This window comes from Raphanus sativus, chromosome 1 (assembly GCF_000801105.2).
Source record: "Raphanus sativus cultivar WK10039 chromosome 1, ASM80110v3, whole genome shotgun sequence".
Lineage (NCBI taxonomy): Eukaryota > Viridiplantae > Streptophyta > Magnoliopsida > Brassicales > Brassicaceae > Raphanus > Raphanus sativus.
In genome coordinates this window covers 11,095,710-11,113,988 of record NC_079511.1, presented here as the reverse complement: position 1 = coordinate 11,113,988, position 18,279 = coordinate 11,095,710, and the positions used below count along the sequence as shown (strand labels likewise).

General features: G+C 36.2%; 5 protein-coding genes across 6 annotated transcripts; 4 read left to right on the top strand and 1 right to left on the bottom strand.

The window, feature by feature from the left end:
• Positions 1-1,758: 1,758 nt before the first annotated feature.
• On the top strand, positions 1,759-2,398 carry LOC108863239 (B3 domain-containing protein REM12-like). The gene is made up of 2 exons (XM_057010726.1): positions 1,759-1,929; positions 2,008-2,398. Exons 1-2 carry the CDS (start codon positions 1,822-1,824, stop codon positions 2,263-2,265), a joined length of 366 nt encoding a protein of 121 aa, XP_056866706.1. The 5' UTR covers positions 1,759-1,821; the 3' UTR covers positions 2,266-2,398.
• Positions 2,399-3,171: 773 nt separating this feature from the next.
• Positions 3,172-5,166, top strand: LOC108833907 (uncharacterized). 2 transcript variants are annotated; one of them, XM_018607300.2, is made up of 7 exons: positions 3,178-3,329; positions 3,462-3,555; positions 3,714-3,743; positions 4,095-4,196; positions 4,399-4,506; positions 4,714-4,768; positions 4,865-5,166. In XM_018607300.2, the coding sequence occupies exons 2-7, from the start codon at positions 3,464-3,466 to the stop codon at positions 4,946-4,948; spliced, it is 471 nt and encodes a 156-aa protein (XP_018462802.1). In that variant the 5' UTR covers positions 3,178-3,329; positions 3,462-3,463; the 3' UTR covers positions 4,949-5,166. The 2 variants fall into 2 exon arrangements, with proteins under 2 accessions (XP_056866701.1, XP_018462802.1); XM_057010721.1 differs by lacking the exon at positions 3,714-3,743 and having other exon boundaries at positions 3,172-3,329.
• Positions 5,167-7,671: 2,505 nt separating this feature from the next.
• Positions 7,672-9,953, top strand: LOC108845170 (B3 domain-containing protein REM17-like). Its single transcript, XM_018618428.2, has 6 exons — positions 7,672-7,752; positions 7,829-8,141; positions 8,220-8,338; positions 8,418-8,759; positions 8,987-9,487; positions 9,571-9,953. The coding sequence occupies exons 1-6, from the start codon at positions 7,672-7,674 to the stop codon at positions 9,823-9,825; spliced, it is 1,611 nt and encodes a 536-aa protein (XP_018473930.2). The 3' UTR covers positions 9,826-9,953.
• Positions 9,954-10,838: 885 nt separating this feature from the next.
• LOC108845160 (B3 domain-containing protein REM17-like) lies at positions 10,839-16,537 on the top strand. The gene is made up of 12 exons (XM_056989608.1): positions 10,839-11,118; positions 11,194-11,503; positions 12,391-12,524; positions 12,609-12,938; positions 13,040-13,540; positions 13,627-13,857; positions 14,461-14,563; positions 14,803-14,864; positions 14,910-15,219; positions 15,291-15,403; positions 15,494-15,832; positions 15,938-16,537. Exons 1-12 carry the CDS (start codon positions 11,038-11,040, stop codon positions 16,535-16,537), a joined length of 3,114 nt encoding a protein of 1,037 aa, XP_056845588.1. The 5' UTR covers positions 10,839-11,037.
• A 416-nt stretch (positions 16,538-16,953) lies between these two features.
• Positions 16,954-18,100, bottom strand: LOC108850893 (transmembrane emp24 domain-containing protein p24delta9). Its single transcript, XM_018624354.2, has 4 exons — positions 17,800-18,100; positions 17,513-17,722; positions 17,331-17,407; positions 16,954-17,249 (listed from the first exon to the last, which is right to left on the bottom strand). Exons 1-4 carry the CDS (start codon positions 18,010-18,012, stop codon positions 17,105-17,107), a joined length of 645 nt encoding a protein of 214 aa, XP_018479856.1. The 5' UTR covers positions 18,013-18,100; the 3' UTR covers positions 16,954-17,104.
• Positions 18,101-18,279: the final 179 nt, after the last annotated feature.

Below are 18,279 nucleotides of genomic sequence, written 5' to 3'. Positions count from 1 at the left end.
AAATATATTGACTTTAGAAACTACAATACACATGTCAGTTTCGGTCATATTGGTTTGAGAATTCTCATTGGTTTTGCATGGTCAACCTTTTTAAAATGTGCATTTAAGCATTGATAAAATACAAATGTTTTGATCAAATATCAACAAACATTTTATTTCTTATGGCAAATGATTTATATGTGGCAGACCTCTTCCAAACTTAATTTGGGGCGTCGACTCACAAAATTCATTTCCATTCATATAACATGATCCCTTGAGAATCAAAATGTTATTTATGACTATGATTTCACCATATTTTTGAAACTTGAATCAGTTTTCTTTTCTCATGATAAAAAATCTGAAATCACAAAATCAAAACGTTAATCATATTCTTGATAATTAAAGCACAAATAAATTATCTTTAACCAAGTAAGCATTAACACATTTTGACCAATTAAATTATTTGATCAAGAAAACACACGTAAGACCACATTAAGAAATGCTTTTGATAATTTCATGACAAAAAACAATGCTGAAACCAATAAAATATACAGAACCAACTTCCCTTTTCGGTTTTGATTAGAACAAGTGACAATCTCCTTTTCCTGAAAAATCAGAAAATATATTCTAGTAAAATCATAATCGAGAATAAGCTGATGGAGGAGAGTGATTTTCATCATAGGAATTATCTAATTCCCAGCAATAGAGCCAAATCGATCATGGCACCTATTCCGAATATTGATTAACCTGTTCTTTAAAACCTGTTTTCATAACAAAAACACTTCAAAAAATAATCAGTTTTTGTTAGTATAAAAAATACAAATAAAAATTTAAAGAATTAGGATTGAAGAATGATTATTTTTAAATAATCATATAGATCTGATTCCGGCATCTTTTCCCGAGAATCGATCAACCTGTTCTTACAAAAAATTACTTTTTACAATAATCAGTCCGGTTAGTGCAAAGCAATAAACGGATATTTTGAGTTAAGACTGATAGAACCGTATTTTATAAACTACGGATTACTGAATATTGTAAAAAATAAAAAATGATAATACTATATCAAAGAGTAAGAAAAGGATGATACAACTGCAGAGGCGAGATATTATCTCTTTCCTTAACTCAAAATACGTCCCGTAGTGCGACGGTTCGATAACGTAATGAGTCCCAGGATACAACTGCAAACAATCTTCTGAATTTGCGTCACTCTATCAGAAGCCTGGCGAAACTAGTTTTGTGTTGTACTCTCAGACACAAGAAATAAAAAATACTAACATGACTATTCAATATAGGAGATTGTGGTTTTTCTTTTGGTATTTGATGAGTATTTCTTTCTATCATGCTAACAAGCCATTTATATAGAAAAATAATGAGAAGCACAAGTTTCATTTTCAACATAAAAATGAAACCTCCATGGTGCACTAATGGAGACTTTATTTCTTGTCATTATTATGTGAATTCATTTCACATTTTGACCAAGAAAATAAAGAGTATAATTATTATTATTTGACTCATTCAAACAAAATAATATACTTTAAATGGATTTCTTTTTTATATTTTATCAATATAAAAGATCACATATATTTGGTTTATAAGATTAAGTTAATGAACATGAAGTCCAACTAACAAATCAAAACCCAAATCCAAATATCTAATGTGTATATTTGTAACTCTATACAAGTTTCTCAAATCACACACATTAGACCTCCATTTCTCATTCACACTAACTCTATTTTTAGCATATGAATACATTGCTAAAAAAATAGTTCCAACAGAGAAGAATCCCAAGAAAGTGAAGAGGAGAGTCTTGGAGACGAAAGCAGCTCACAGGAAAGATTTGGGATGGTGAAAAGGGAGAATAGCTCAAGATGCAGAGCTTCATCTTCATATAGTCAAGACCCATATGTGAAAGTAACTCTTACACCGAGAGCTCTTAAAACCTCTAAACTGGTAAGTTCATGCACAGCTCTGCCTCAAGGGTGTCTGTTGTTTTTATTTTTTATTGCTTAAAGACAAATCTTTGGGCAGATGCTCCCGCTGGATTTCACACGGGTGAATGGCATCAACAAGCCAGGGAAGATGATTCTGTTAGATAAAGATGGAGTGAAGAAACAGGTGGTGGATCTTTTGGAGCACAACAGAAACACCGGAATAATGCGAATTGGAAAAGGGTGGAAAGAGTTCTGTGAGGCTCATGGTGTAAAGGTAGGAGAGTCCTTTCTGTTGGAACTCATTCGGGCGAAAGAAGAAGTCATTCCGGTGCTTAAGTTTTGCACCAAACTTTGAGACTCTTGTTGTGTCCAGAGAAGATGATTCATTCATGTGGTGTTCCACTACAATATATTTTTCTTACTATCTGTCAAGTTTAGTTGCAGCAGCTTTTTGACTGCATATTATTTTCTTGTTGCTTCTGGCTAGATGTCTACTTATTGATCATATCTCTAGTTCCAAGAGGACATGCGCAAGCCACAAAAATATACAAAAACACAAGGAGTAATTTGATGCTAGAAGAATTTTAGAGTTAAGGGCCTCTTGGGTGAGTCTATGTGATAGAAAGTGTCTTCCGCCTACTGGTTTAGGATCGGGACAACTTGCTCCATGATAGAGGTTAAGTGTAGAAGATTCAATGACTCTTTAGCAAAAACATGTTCTAGTGCAAAGTGTGTTTCAAAAAAAAAAAAGAACAATCTTATCCAACAATGTACATCGAGAATTACAGAGTTTTACAAGTCTTAAAAGAGTTACCATCTCAATTTTCTGAATGAATTACAAAAAGCGAAAAAACTCTGTTTCTTGTACTCTGCTCCTAACGACTTCTAACAAACTCCCGCTCTCTCAATCAAATGACGACACGCGTCCTCTTCCGTTTCTGTTTTAGCTCGACTCTAACTAACTGTATCGTCCACTATCTTCCTGACACGTAACTTGCTCTATGGATTTTTTTGGACTTTGTGGATTTTGCTCGCAACAATCTTGTTATTAAACCAAGTGAACCGGGTTTGCGATCACCTAAGCTAGATACCCCAATGTGGGGTGCTCTAAGCGGAAATAGTAAGTTTTGATAGTAGCTGGCTTCTTATTCTGCTAATTAATCCTTTTAAAAGGACTTGAAAGTTAAAAATCAATATTCGGTTTAGGTGATCGCAAACCCGGTTCACTTGGTTTAAATAATCGGTACGGTAACGCCTAAATGCTCTCGCGTTCAATCTGTAAAAAGTTAAAAACCAATTAGTCCTATCTCGCGCTCACCCTCGCCACTCGCCGTCACCGTCACCGTCACCGTCACCGTCACCGTGACTCACGGGCAAGGTTATGAACTTATGATACAGTTCTGGACACGACCGACCGAGGTCAGTTTGATTTTCTAATATTAGAAGTCGAACTGAACTGCGTAAATGTGTCTCTCTCTTGTGGAGTGTTCACCACTTGTTCGATGTAATGTGTCTCATGTATTTTAGTAATTACTGAGTAATGTTTTGCAGTAATGGAGGAGGGACGTCAAAAGGACTTGCAGTTTTTGGAAGAAATCATCGATAAAGGTTTAAAACAGAAGCTTTTACAGACTATTGCTTCACGGTACTAGAGAGTTACCTCCTTTTTGATTATTCAGAATTAATCTAGATTTTTGAATTGTATGTATGTAAAGTCTTTATCGGAGGGTTTAGGTTAGATTGTTTTCTTTGTATCTTATATTCATTCATTGTGGCCTCTGCTGCATTTGTTGGTTTTTGCAGTGACAACATCTTTGAAGATCAAAAAGCACTGTATCCTTTTGTATAGTAAAATAAAATCTCTTGCTTCTCAATTTGTATAGCTGATCCTTGTTGTTTTGTTAGCTTCTCCCTTGTCTTAGCCGCACTTAAGATGAACAATTCAGGTTTGAGTTTCTTGTAATTCGAAGGAGCTGTTCTTGGTTTAGTCATTCACAATACTTTGCTCTTCTTGTGAGTCTTATTTACACCAGCAAAGTCACTGTGCATTCTTATCAAGTAAATTTACACCATCTAGTAAAGTCATAGTTCTTGGTTTAGTCGTTCACAATACACTGCTGTTCTAGTGAGCTTTTAGTTTACTTGGAAATTCCTTTTTCTCCTTAACGGCTACTCCCATTTCAGCTCTGATTTGCGGAAAAACCTTGAAACTCTGGAGAAAAATGGTGTAAATAGTCTCAGAACGACGGTCAACCTCGGTTCAGAAGTTTACATGCAAGCTGAAGTGTAAGTCACTTATAGCTTAATGCATTTTTCACAAATAATACAAACTCTTGCGCATTCAAGTAGTGTCTACTTTCACAATGTTGTGTATGTTAGATACTAGCTATGTATTAACCGTTGGGATAAAATTGGAGATGGCATGTACCAGACTTGCTTTCTGATTTATATATTTAAGCACTTGATTTGGGTGTCTGTGTGAGTTCAGGCCAGATACAAGGCACGTATTCATGGATGTAGGGCTCGGCTTTTATGTGGAGTTTACCCGGCAAGAAGCTCTTGACTATATTCCACAAAGGGAGGAAAGAGTTCAAAAGTATGTTAACACCTTGCTTTTCTTTTTTCTTTTTTTTTAAGCTCCTCCACATGCTGCTTTTCTCAAAAAGTTTTGAAAATTAGTTTTGTCGCCTCTTCAAGCCTTGGGCTGTTCTATACACTGAATTTATTCTGTATAAATTCAAGGGAAAACATGGTTTGATTCATTGTGTGATGGAAGACTGACTTGTCTTTTGTCTTTATGCAGACACTTAGAAGAAGTAACTGGTGTAATTGCGCAGATCAAAGGGCGCATCAAGCTGGTAAGTTCAAGTAGAAAACCAGTGTGCATTCTCATATAGTAAATTTGATTTGTTAAAAGGGTTGTGTGTCTGAACATTGTAAACCTTTGTTTGCAGGCTCATCACCAGATTCAGCAGATACTAAATCTTCCAGACGAGAATCCATCATCATACAGGCAACAACATGCGTTTCAGTACTGATCATGGGGAGAGAAAAACAAAAGAAGATTGTTATTGCCCTCTCTCTGTTGATTGGGTTTTGCAAGCCCCCTGTTTTTGTCTTTTTTCTGTAAACATGAGATGTTCTAGTGAATGAAACTCATCGAGCATATACTATATAACGAGTTGATACATACACTTGCGTATATATATATATATATATATATGATCGTTGTTTAGAGTGGAAATACTATTAAACATTCATTACATCTTCCAAAGTCTTTACATATGCTCTAGTAGCCAAAGGTTATATAATATTGAAAACTAAAACACCTTGCACGTCCTTGCTGGACCAATCATCTTTCCGTGACCATGAGCCGTAAGCTGGAGACCCACTGGTACCTCACTGCAGGAAACGCTAACGGACTTGGACGAGGACGACCCAAATTCCCATTTTATGAACGTATCCAGCTTCACATCGAACTCTTCAAAAGAGTAAGGGGCCAAGTCTTTGCGGATTTCTCTGGCTGTAGTAGTTACAGGTGTTACATAGAGAGTGAAGTTGATTTGCTTCGTCTCACTTGCCTTTTGAAAGAAGGCCGGGAACATGGTCGAGGCCAGACGGCGTTTTCCGTGGTACACTGATCAGTAAACGTCGTCGTATGATAAATCAGTCAACAAGTTTGTGTTTAAAACTTGAAATTGCATATCCACGTAGCCGGAGATATGGTATGAGGTGAAGTTAAGCCTGCTCACGTTGAGGGAGACGAGAGTGACGTGAGGTAACTCCAGAGGCCTGAAGAAGATCACGATGAATAGAGCTATGAGAATCAGTCCGAGCACGAAACAAGCTGCCATTTCTTTGGCCATGATTAAATTCTTGTCTAGAAACAAGAAGTGAAGCCACTTGGTTGTCTACCTTTGAAGAGAGATAAATATATAAGATAGAGAAAACCTCATCGTCTTCTTCTTATTACAAGGAACTCGCATGTGAATAAGGGGACCCACCTCTGCATGTCAAATGTTAATTAATTGACCATACTTAATACATCTCACAGACGTTAGGTGGGATATAAATATAAAAAGTGCAATGTTACCATTTAAGAATGAATGTTACATGGAATTAGAAAGCTAACCTGTTCGGACCTATGATTGAGTTAAGGTTCAAAACTTAATTAGCAGAGATTATCAAAACAAGTAAGGATTGAACGGTTATAATATCGTAAGAAATAACAAACACTAATGCACAAGTGATATTTTGATATAACTAGGTGTTTTCCTGCACCATGTGCAGTAAAAAAAATTAAAATATTTTTCTGACAGATAAATATAAATTATATTTAAAATAAAATGTTATTAATGTCGTAAATTTTCTTTTTTTATCAATATTTTAATATAAATTTGATTTAATTAAAAATAAAAATTAGGATAAAAATAATTTTGTTTATTATTATATTTAAAAATATGCATGTATATATTTAAAATTATAATCTTAGATAGATTTTTCTATCTATTCATTTTATTTAAATATATTAAATAAATTTGTACAAAATTGCATGATTATCAAAAATTAAAATTAAAAATATTTATAAAATATGTAGAAATATAAGAAACTACTGATTTTACGATTAAATTTTTATAATTTTCTAAAAAAAAGTATACATTTTTGAAAATATTAGTAATAAAATTTATTGATATACATTTTTATAATATTTTTTAAAAATATATAATTAAATGATATTTCGAAATTTGTAATGCAATATTTGAATATATTTATTTTAATGATGATTTATGAGTTATTACCATATTCTAAAAAAATTTCCAAAAATATAAATCGACATTAAAAGTAATATATGAGTTATTACCATATTTTTAAAAGCTTACCAAAAATATAAATTAACATTATATGTAATTTAAACTATAAGCCATGTCATCAATTATAGTAGTCATGTCATATTATTTTTATGAGAATGATTGTAGAGAGGACTTGTGGCAAAATCACTTTTCAAATATAGTCTAGGGGATGAAGGCAGAGTAATTATCAAAAACTCAACTAATGAACATGTGACTGAAATTTAACTTGTGTTAAATATGTTTGCAGTAGCCAGTATGTTTTAGAGAGGTTTGTGAGATCAAATGGCCTTGAAAGGATTTATTGAGATAGTTCTCCTAATGAATGAATGGGGATGACGGATGAACATGGACTTTAATTACTAACTAAAGATTGTAAAAACTAGGTTTTCATTGAAATGGTAAGCACTTTATTGTTGTTAGGGTAATAAAAAAAAGTGGGAAAATACGTCAGCAATGTATAAGATGGGGTAGCTCATCTCCAAGGGCCAAGGCACAACCCATTCGTGACAATAACTCTTTTTTTACTAGTTCTTCAAAAGCTCGAAACTTGGAATCCCCTAAATAAGACATATTCTGCGTCTTTGTGTGTGTGTTGTCACTTTGATATCTGTCTTTGTCTAAGATTCTTCACGAAGATCAACGGCTCTAAAAAGCAGAGGAAGATCATTCTATTGGCAATAGACATGGTTTTTTGGAGAAGTCGATAAAGTTTCTGGAAAAAGTAACTGTAACTCAAAATTATTCACCATCTATGCCCACCTGGAGAGATTCAAGACCAAGAAGAAGACAAGTGTCATAAAAGTTATCACCTTTACGAAACTTGAGTCTACCAAAAGATTCCTTTTATTCTCTCTGCTCAGAATATAAACATTAGTGATTTCTTGAGAATTCTTGTGATGAAGTGTTCAAGAATGGCTTATGATCAATCTCTTCACTCTCCGAACAATCCACATTTCTTCCAACCTCTCCTTCCTGGCTTCCACACTCACCTCGTACACTTCTTAACTGTGTTCTTGCTCTCCAAGAAAAGTGTTTCATTTGCTTAACTTTTGTTGCATGTTGGTGCAGAACATTCCTGTAGCTTTCTTCTTGAAGCACCTCCAAGGAAATAATGACCACATCAAGACTGCGAAACTGACAACAGATGCGTCCGCTAAAACTTGGTCAGTGAAGGTAGACGGCGTGGGACTCACAGACGGTTGGGAAGATTTTTCAGTAGGGCATGATCTCCGGATAGGTGACATCATCATTTTTAGACATGAAGGAGAGATGGTGTTTCATGTCACAGCTTTCGGACCAAGTTGCTGTGACATTCAATATACTTCAGCATCATCTCACAACATCAATGATGATTGTCAAGATCAGACGACCAACAATACTGGTAAACATTTGTTCTATGGAATGCACTCAAATTCTGTAGAATAAGATGCAAACTTATTGTTTTTTTTTTAAGTTACAGAAAATTCAGGAGAGAAGAGAAAGAGAGTCAAGAATCCAAGAACGAATGAAGATTCTTCATCAAATCAATCTCAATTTGTGGCCCATGTCTCACCCTCAAGTCTAAGTTCTGATCGACTGGTTAGATTTAGATTCCTACAGTTCATGCAACATATCTCTTAGTTAACCTCTGAGATCTCATTGTGTGATTGCATTGCAGTATATACCAACGGGTTTTGCTAGGTCAAACGGTCTGGACAACATGAGCGGTAGAGAGATTATTGTTCTTCTTAACGAGGAAGGAAGATCATGGAACTTAAATATGACTTACAACAAAGTAGGCATGCAGACATTTGTAAGACCTGGTTGGAGAAGTTTCTGTGCTGAAAATGGGATGAAAAAAGGTCATCATTATACGTTCAAACTGGTCCGAAGATCTGCACCATTAATCATCCGTTTGTCCCATGCCGAACATGAGCCAAAACCAGCTACAGAATCTTCATTACACCATTCTTATTATATTGGATCTGTCAGATCTAATAGCCTTAGTTCTGATAAACTGGTGAATACATAAACTCTTTCTTTAGTTTCTAAAATTTTGGAACTTGAAATGCTCTTTTTGAATATTGATCTGCATGGTGCGTTTTCGTACTGAAAATTGCATTCATAAATCACGGCAAGACCTTGTCATATTCCCGCAAACGCTAGGCAAGAGTAAACATATGAGGTCTTGGCCGTCATGTATGCATGGTATGTTTTGACTCGTGTATATGATGCATTGTTTTGCAGTATCTTCAGAGAGATTTTGTGACTGCAAATGGTCTAGAGAAAGGACTCAGTGAGATAACTTTAAAGAATGAATGTGGAGGAAGCTGGGTTTTGGGTTTGAGACACTACGAATCAAGCAACCGTACTTTTCTCGGACCAGGCTGGAACACTTTCTGCCAAGAAAACGGGATCAAAGCTGAAGATCCCTTTATGTTTAAACTCGTTGAAACTGGGGACAAGCCTGTTCTCTTGTTGTGCACTTCTAACCGTGGCAAAACGCCATTAGACTGTCCAGAAGATAGTGATGATGATGTACACTCCCTCTCCTCAGATACTAGCAGTGAAGATGACAGTAAAGAAGAATCCCAAGAAAGTGATAAGGAGCGTATTGAAGACGAGGACAGCTCACAACAATGCATCGTGGAGAAGAATAGCTTGAGATGCATATGTTCATCTCCATATAGTAAACACCGTTTTGTGAGATTAACTCTTACACAGAGCGCTCTTAAAACCTCTATACTAGTAAGTTCATATACCACTCTGTCGCAAAGTTGTTTATTGTTTCTCTTGCTTTTGTGGGTGTCTAAAATCAAATCTTTGCGCAGTACCTTCCGTTGGCTTTCACGCGGATGAATTGCATCAACAAGCCAAGAAAGATAACTCTGTTAGGTATAGATGGAGTGAAAAAACAGGTGGTGAATCTTTTGAAGAACAAATCAAGTGGAACAATGCGAATTGGAAAAGGATGGAGAGAGTTCTGTGACGCTCATGGTGTAAAGGTAGGAGAGTCCTTTCTGTTGGAGCTCATTTGGGAGGATAATGAAGCAATTCCGGTGCTTAAGTTCTGCACCACACTCTGAGACTTTTGTGTCCAGAGGAAGAAGATTCCTGTGGTACAATATGTTCTTCTTACTCTCTGTCAAGTTTGTTTAAGTTGCTGCAGCTTGTTGATTGTATATTATTCTCTTGTTGCTTCTGGCTAGATGTCTATTTATGGTTCATATCTCTAGTGTGTGTAAAATGGCAAACACTTTGGCATTCATTTAATCTCCAGTTCCAAATGGACATGCTCAAGCCATAAGTTTTACAAGATCTTGCATATATTTTTAGTCATAAGTTTTGTAAAATTAGTTTTATACACTTGGATATGAGCTTCCAACATGTTTTGGCTTCATAGTTTTTACAAAATCGCGTTTATGTGCTTCCATTACAATTCCGTTTCTAATTCCATGTAACAGAAAGTGGAATATAAAAGTTGCAATAATTATCGAACACTAAACAAGAGATACTTTAATATGATTAATGCATAATACTTGTCAAAATTCAATTAATGAACTTTTGTTAGTTTCTGTACATGTGATAGAAATTTACCTAGGTAGCGAATGTCTCATAAACCCTAATCCGTATGTTTTTTTTTCCAGTTTTTGTTTGACAATACTAACTTGTGAGTTATGACAAACTGTTTGCAGTATGTTGTAATTTGTAAAAAAGGTTTGGATAGACGATTCAGTGCGATAGTTCTACTGATGAATGAATAGGGACATGGACCTTACTAATTAAACATTGTGAAAACTATCATATAGGAACGGTCTTCTTGCAAGGTATTTATACTAAGCACTACTTGTTGTTGGTGCATTGAAGAAACTGGAAAAATACCTCAGCAATGACCCATCCGGGAAATAACTCTTTTTACTAGTTTCTACAAAAGCTCGAAACTTGCAATCTCCTAAAATAAGACATACTGTATATCTCTTTGTGTTTGTGTTGTCACTTTGATTCTGTCTCTAGCAAAGATTCTTTTTATGAGATCAACGGCTTTAAAAAGCAGAGGAAAGATCATTATTTTGGGGAGAAAGCCGATAAAGTTTCTGGCAAAGGTAACTGACTCGAAATTATTCACCATCTATGTCGTCCACCTCGAGAAATTCAAGGCCAAGAAGACAAGTGTCATAAGAGTTCTCATCTTTATGAAACTCTGTGTCCACCTTAAGATTCCTTCCTTTTATTCTCTCTGTTCAGAATATAAAACTTCGGTGATTTCTTGAGAGATTTTCTCTTGAGTTGTTACAACAATGGCTGATGATCAATCTCTTCGCTCTCCGGACAACCCACATTTCTTCCAGCCTCTCCTTCCTGGCTTCTGCACTCACCTCGTAACTCTTAACTCTTTTCTTGCGCTTCAAGCAAAGTGTTTCATTTGCTTAACTTTTGTTACATGTTTGGTGCAGAGCATTCCTGTAGTTTTCTTCTCGAAACACCTTAAAGGAAGGAACGACCACATCAAGACTGCGAAACTGAGAACAGACGCGTCTGGTAGAACTTGGTTAGTGAAGATAAACGGTTTGAGATTCGCAGATGGGTGGGAAGGTTTTGCAGTTGCTCATGATCTCAGGATTGGTGACATCATTATTTTCAGACATGAAGGAGAGATGGCGTTTCATGTCACAGCTTTCGGACCAAGTTGCTGTGACATTCAATATACTTCAAGATCATCTCACGACATTTGTGATGATAGTCAAGATCAGACCAACAATACTGGTAAGCTTTCGTTCTATAAAATTTACTCAAATTCTGTAGAAAAATATGCAAACTTATTGTTTCTAATTAGGGAAATTTCATAAGAATATTCCAACTAAAATTTAGTTATCCAGTTTATTACATTAACTAATTATTTCAGTCATTTTAATACACAATTTTTTTTTAAATATGTTTATTTTAATACACAAACTGTGTTTATTTTAATCAAAAAATACTGATAAATTTCAAACAATTTTTTTAAAAAAAATTCAAAATGTAAAACTTTTTTTTTTAAATTGCTAATTTTATTTTAAGATTTAGTAAAGAAGGTAGCTAAATTATGGAGAGAAAAATAAAGTTATAAAAACTTATTCTCTCTTTTCATAATAAGTGTCATTTTATCTTTTTTTTTCTTGTTACACAAAAAAATGCCACTTTACAATTTGAATGCAAATTATATTTATTTTCAACTGAAAATTAAAATTAATTGCAGACTGGATTGACTTTATAAATAATTTTATTTATCTCAAATACTATTAATCAGAGATGTAATTAATAACAATTTACATACCGTCAGTTTCTTAATTTGTGTGAAAAATATCAAAGTGACACTTATTCAGAAACAGATGAAGTAATACTGAAGAAAAAAATGAATGAGTTTTCTATTTTAGAAAACAAACTAAATTTGATATTTTTTTTTATCATCAACTAAATTTGATATTTAAAATTTAAAATGTTTATCAAACAATTTAAGATCATCCATAATTCAGTTACTTTTATTTCTAAAACTCAAAATAAAACTCTATTTTCTTAAGATTTTTTTGTGAATTTTTAGTTAGAATTATTTTTACGAAATTATCCTTTTTATTTACAGGAAACAGTTTTTTTTTCTTTTTCTTTGAACAAAGTTACAAGAAACAGTTCAGGAGAGAAAAGAAAGGGAGTGGAGAAGACTCCAAGAACAACGAAAAAAAAATCTTCATCGGATCACTCTCACTTTATGGCACATGTCTCACCCTGGAGTCTAAGATTTGATCGACTGGTTAGATTAGATTCCTACAGTTCATGCAACATATCTCTTAGTTAACCTGAGCTGCTTTAATATAACTATGTAATGGCTTCGCAGTATGTACCAATTAGTTTTTCGAGGTCAAACGGTATGGACAACATGAGCGGTAAAGATATCGTTCTTCTTGACGAAGAAGGAAGATCATGGAATTTGAATATTACTACATATACCAACACCACCATGCAGACTTATGTCGGACCTGGTTGGAGAAGATTCTGTGCTGAGAATGGGATGAGCCAAGGTCATCAGTATACATTCAAACTGGTCAGAAAATCTGCACCTCCAGTCATCCGCTTGTCCCTTGGAGAACCAGCTCCAGAATCTGCACTACACCATTCTTACTATGTGGGATCTGTCTCTTCTAATGACCTACGAAAAGATAGACTGGTGAATACATAAACTCACACTATAGTTTCACTCCCACCTTTTGGAACTTGAAATGCTCTTTTGTAGTTTTGTATATTGATATGCATTTTGTTATTTTTCAGTATCTTAAGAGGCAGTTTATAACTGCAAATGGTCTGGACAGAGGATTCAGTGAGATTATTTTAAAGAATGAATGGGGAGGACAATGGAGTTTAGGTTTGAGATACTACGAATCACCCGACCATACTTATCTGGGACCAGGCTGGAAAACTTTCTGCCAAGTAAACGGGATCAAAGCTGGAGATTCCAATATGTTTAAAGTGGTTGAAACTGGGGACAAGCCCGTTCTCTTGTTGTGCAGTTCCAACCGTGGGAAAACACCATCAGAGTGTTCAAAAGATAGTGATGATGTAGACTCCCTCTCTTCAGATACTAGCAGTGGAGATTATAGTAGAGAAGAATCCCAAGAAAGTGAAGAGGAGAGTCTTGGAGACGAAGGCAGCTCACAGGAATGGTTTGAGATGGAGAAAGAGAAGAATATATACAGAGCTTCATCTTCATATAGTCAAGACCCATATGTGAAATTAACTCTTACACCGAGAGCTCTTAGAACCTATAAACTGGTAAACTCATATACAGCTCTGTCTCAAAGGTGTCTCTTGGTCTCTTATTTCTTATTTTTATTGCTTAAAGACAAATCTTTGCGCAGATGCTCCCGCTGAGTTTCACGCGGGTGAATGGCATCAACAAGCCAGGGAAGATGATTCTGTTAGATAAAGATGGAGTGAAGAAACAGGTGGTGGATCTTTTGGATCAGAACAGAAACACCGGAATAATGCGGCTTGGAAAAGGATGGAGAGAGTTCTGTGACGCTCATGGCGTAAAGGTAGGAGAGTCCTTTCTGTTGAAACTCATTCGGGAGGATGAAGAAGCCATTCCGGTGCTTCAGTTCTGCACCAAACTTTGAGACTTCTGAGTCCAGAGAAGATGATTCATGTGGTGTTACACTACAATATCTTTTTTTACTATCTGTCAAGTTTAGTTGCAGCAGCTTGTTGTCTGCATATTATTCTCTTGTTGTTCTGGCTAGATGTCTACTTCTTGTTCATATCTCTAGTGTGTGTGTGTAAAATGGCAAACACTTTTACATTCATTTAAATTTCAGTTCCAAGAGGACATGCTCACACCACATAGATCTAAATGTACATTTCCATTGCGCAAAGTGTTGATGCTAGAATAATTTAAGATTTAAGGGCCTCTTGGGTGAGTCTATGTGATAGAAAGTGTCTTCCGCCTACTGGTTTAGTAACAATATTGTTGTTAATAACAATAGTAAAGCACTTTACTATTGTTTGAGCATTTAAAAAAAAATGGAAAATTAAAGTCAGCAATGTATAGGATAGGTAGCTTCATCTCCAAGGCACAACCCATTCGTGACAATAACTCTTTTTTTTTACTACTTTTTAAAAAAGCTCGAAACTTGTGATCACTTAAAATAAGACATATCTCTGTCTTTGTGTTGTCACTTTGATTTTGTCTTTAGCAAATATTCTTCACGAAGATCAACTGCTCTAAAAAGCAGAGGAAGATCATTCTATTGGATAGACATGGTTTTTATGGAGATGTCGATAAAGTTTCTGGAAAAGGTAACTGTAACTCGAAATTGTTCACTATCTCTCCTCGAGAGATTCAAGACCAATAAGACAAGTGTCATAAAAGTTGTCACCTTTATGAAACTCTGAGTCCACCATAAAAGATTCCTTTTATTCTCTTTGCTCATGATATAAGCATTAGTGGGGTTTCTTGTGAGGTTTTCTCTTGAGGTGTTACGACAATGGCTGATGATCAATCTCTTCACTCTCATACCAACCCACATTTCTTCCAGCCTCTCCTTCCCGGCTTCCATACTCACCTCGTACTCTTCTCAACTCCTTTCTTGCGCTTCAAGTAAAGTGTTTCCTTTGCTTAACTTTTGTTGCATGTTTGGTGCAGAACATTCCTGTAGCTTTCTTCTTGAAACATGTCCAAGGAAGCAACGACCACATCAAGACTGCTAAACTGAGAACAGATGCGTCCGCAAAAACATGGTTAGTGAAGATAGACAGCTTGAAGCTCACAGATGGGTGGGAGGAGTTTGCAGTTGCTCATGAGCTCCGGGTTGGCGACATCACCATTTTCAGACATGAAGGAGAGATGGTGTTTCATGTCACAGCTTTCGGACCAAGTTTCTGTGACATTCAATATACTTCAGCATCATCTCACAACATCAATGATGATTGTCAAGGTCAGACCAACAATAACGGTACACTTTTGTTCTGTGAAAAAAAAAAATTTCAATGAAATTAGGTAGAGATGTCTTTATTGTTTTTACAGGAGAGAAGAGAAAGAGAGTCAAGAAGAATCCAAGAACGAAAGAAGAGCCTTCATCAGATCAATCTCAATTTGTGGCAAATGTCTCACCCTCTAGTCTAAGATTTAATCGACTGGTTAGATTTAGATTCCTACAGTTCAAGCAAACATATCTATTTACTTAAACCTCTGAGCTGCTTTAATCTCATTGTGTGGTTTCACTGCAGCATATACCAAATAGTTTCGCTAGGTCAAACGGTCTAAACAAAATGAGCGGTAAAGGGATCGTTCTTCTTAACGAGGAAGGGAGATCATGGAACTTTAATTTGAAATACAACCGAACAGGCATGAGTACTTATGTCAGACCTGGCTGGAGAAGATTCTGTTCTGAAAATGGGATGAAAAAAGGTCATCGCTATACATTCGAACTGGTCAGAAAATCTGCACCACCAGTCCTTCGTTTGTGCCGTGCAGAACATGATCCAAAACCAGCTCCAGAATCTTCAGTACACCATTCTTATTATGTGGGATCTGTCTCTTCTAATAGCCTAATAAATGATAAACTGGTAAATGCATACATAGACTCACACTATAGTTTTCATTCACACCTTATGGAACTTGAAATGCTGTTTGTAGTTTTGTATATTGATATGCATTGTGTTATTTTTCAGTATCTTAAGAGGCAGTTTATAACTGCAAATGGTCTGGAGAAAGGATTCAGTGAGATAAATGTAAAGAATGAATGGGGAGGAAGATGGAGTTTAGGTTTGAGACACTACGAGTCACACAACCATACTTATCTGGGACCAGGCTGGAAAACTTTCTGCCAAGTCAACGGGATGAAAGCTGGAGATTCCTTTATGTTTAAGCTGGTTGAAACCGGCGACAAGCCTGTTCTCTTGTTGTGCAATTCTAACCGTGGGGAAACGCCATTAGAGATTCCAGAAGATAGTGATCATGTACACTCACTCTCCTCTGATACTAGCAGCGGAGATGACAGTAGAGAAGAATCCCAAGAAAGTGAAGAGGAGAGTCTTGAAGACGATAGCAGGTCAAAGGAATGCTTTGAGATGGAGAAAAGGAAGAGTAGCTTGAGATGCATATGTTCATCTCCATATAGTAAACACCGTTTTTTGAGACTAACTCTTACACAGAACGCTCTCAAAACCTCTGTACTGGTAAAGTTCATATACTACTCTGCCTCAAAGTTGTTTTTTTCTCTTTTTTCGTGCGTGTCTAAAATCAAATCTTTGCGCAGCACCTTCCGATGAGTTTCACGCGGGCGAATGGCATCAACAAGCCAAGAAAGATACAGCTGTTAGGTAAAGATGGAGTGAAGAAACAGATGGTGGATCTTCTGAAGACCAGATCAACTGGAAGAATGAGAATTGGAAAAGGATGGAGAGAGTTCCGTGATGCTCATGGTGTAAAGGTAGGAGAGTCCTTTCTGTTGGAACTCATTTGGGAGGAAGAAGCCATTCCTGTGCTTAAGTTCTGCACCGAACTTTGAGGCTTTTGTGTCCAGAGAAGATTCTTCCTGTGGTGCAACACTAGGCAGTTTCTTTCTATCTATCTATCTGTCAAGTTTTTTTTTTAGTTGCAGCAGATTGTTGACTGCATATTATTCTCTTGTTGCTTCTGGCTAAGATGTCTACTTATGGAGTATTGTTATGAATTCTAGTTAGTGTAAATGGCAAACACTTTGGCATTCATTTAAGTTCCAGTTCCAAGAGGACATGCTTAAGCCACAGAGATCTAAATGTACAAAATCCCAAGGAATAAAAGACTCCTTGAGAAAAAGCAAGAGTGGGACTGTTCCATCTAACTAACTAACCATCTTAGATAACTTTCTTCTTCTCCAGAAACGTCTTCAAGTGCATAAACTGCATTCCAGCGACTCCTAAGCATACGAAAAGAGAGAGGAAACTCAACCAAGCCATTTTAGAGATTGTAGCCCTGTTCAGATTCTGCATCTCTTCCTCCCTGAGACAAAAACAAAACACATCCACAAGTTCATATTGGAGTCTATAGTACAAAAAAAAAAGAAGAAGAAACTTTATTAACCTGTCTCTGAGATAAAACATCTCATCATGAATCGTATTGACGGTTTCAATCAGTTGCTTAACCTCAAACTCCATAACCTTTAGATTACAAAACACAAACACAACAAAGACATCAAGAATGAAGAATCTGATTGAGTTATTATCATCACCAAACAATACGAAAAAAAAAAAAGAGAGACTCACTTCGACTTGACTCTTCTTGGCGACACTACTCCAGCTCTTGGAATGAATACCCGTCCTCCAATCAAAGTCGATACTCAACGTCACCTCAGGCTTATGACCGTTGGCAGTGAAACAAGCCATGTAGTCTCCAGCTTCCACCGCCGTGAACGCGAACTGTCCCGAGTCCACATCTTCCGCGTGATGAAACGTGTTCCCGTAACTCGATGTCACCTGTGTGTTTGTGTATATACAAGTTTCATCAAAAATTTTAAAAAAAAATCTAAAAAAAGAAAGGATTTTGAGAGTACCCTTATGGAGATCTTGTGAGAGGGAGGTGAAGGGTGAGCCTCGTCGGGTTTGACGACGGTGTATTTCCCGACGGTCATTGAATTGCTTTTGATGTCTTCCGATATACATTTTGTTCGACCTGATCGCAGTTCGAAGTGGAGAGATTGAGATAGGCCGGAGAGGATCGCTAGGGTTAACAGGAACGTCCAGGTGTTTTCTGATCGGAGAACCATGGCGGAAACTTCAAAGAGAGAGAGAGATAACTTTCTGTTTTTTTTTTTTGTTGCTTTCCCTCTCAATCGTCGTCGTTGGGGCGAGAAGGAAGGTGGAAGACGGAAGTGAGCTATTGGCACGTGTTTATTTCTGATTGGTTGAGACACGTCGTAGAGGATTTCGAACCTTCTCTTTCGTTCGGAGTTTTGTCTTTTTGGAATGTTGACTTTTTTTTTTTTGGATTCACGAACTGGAAAGACTTGGTTTAATTTGACTTTTACAACATT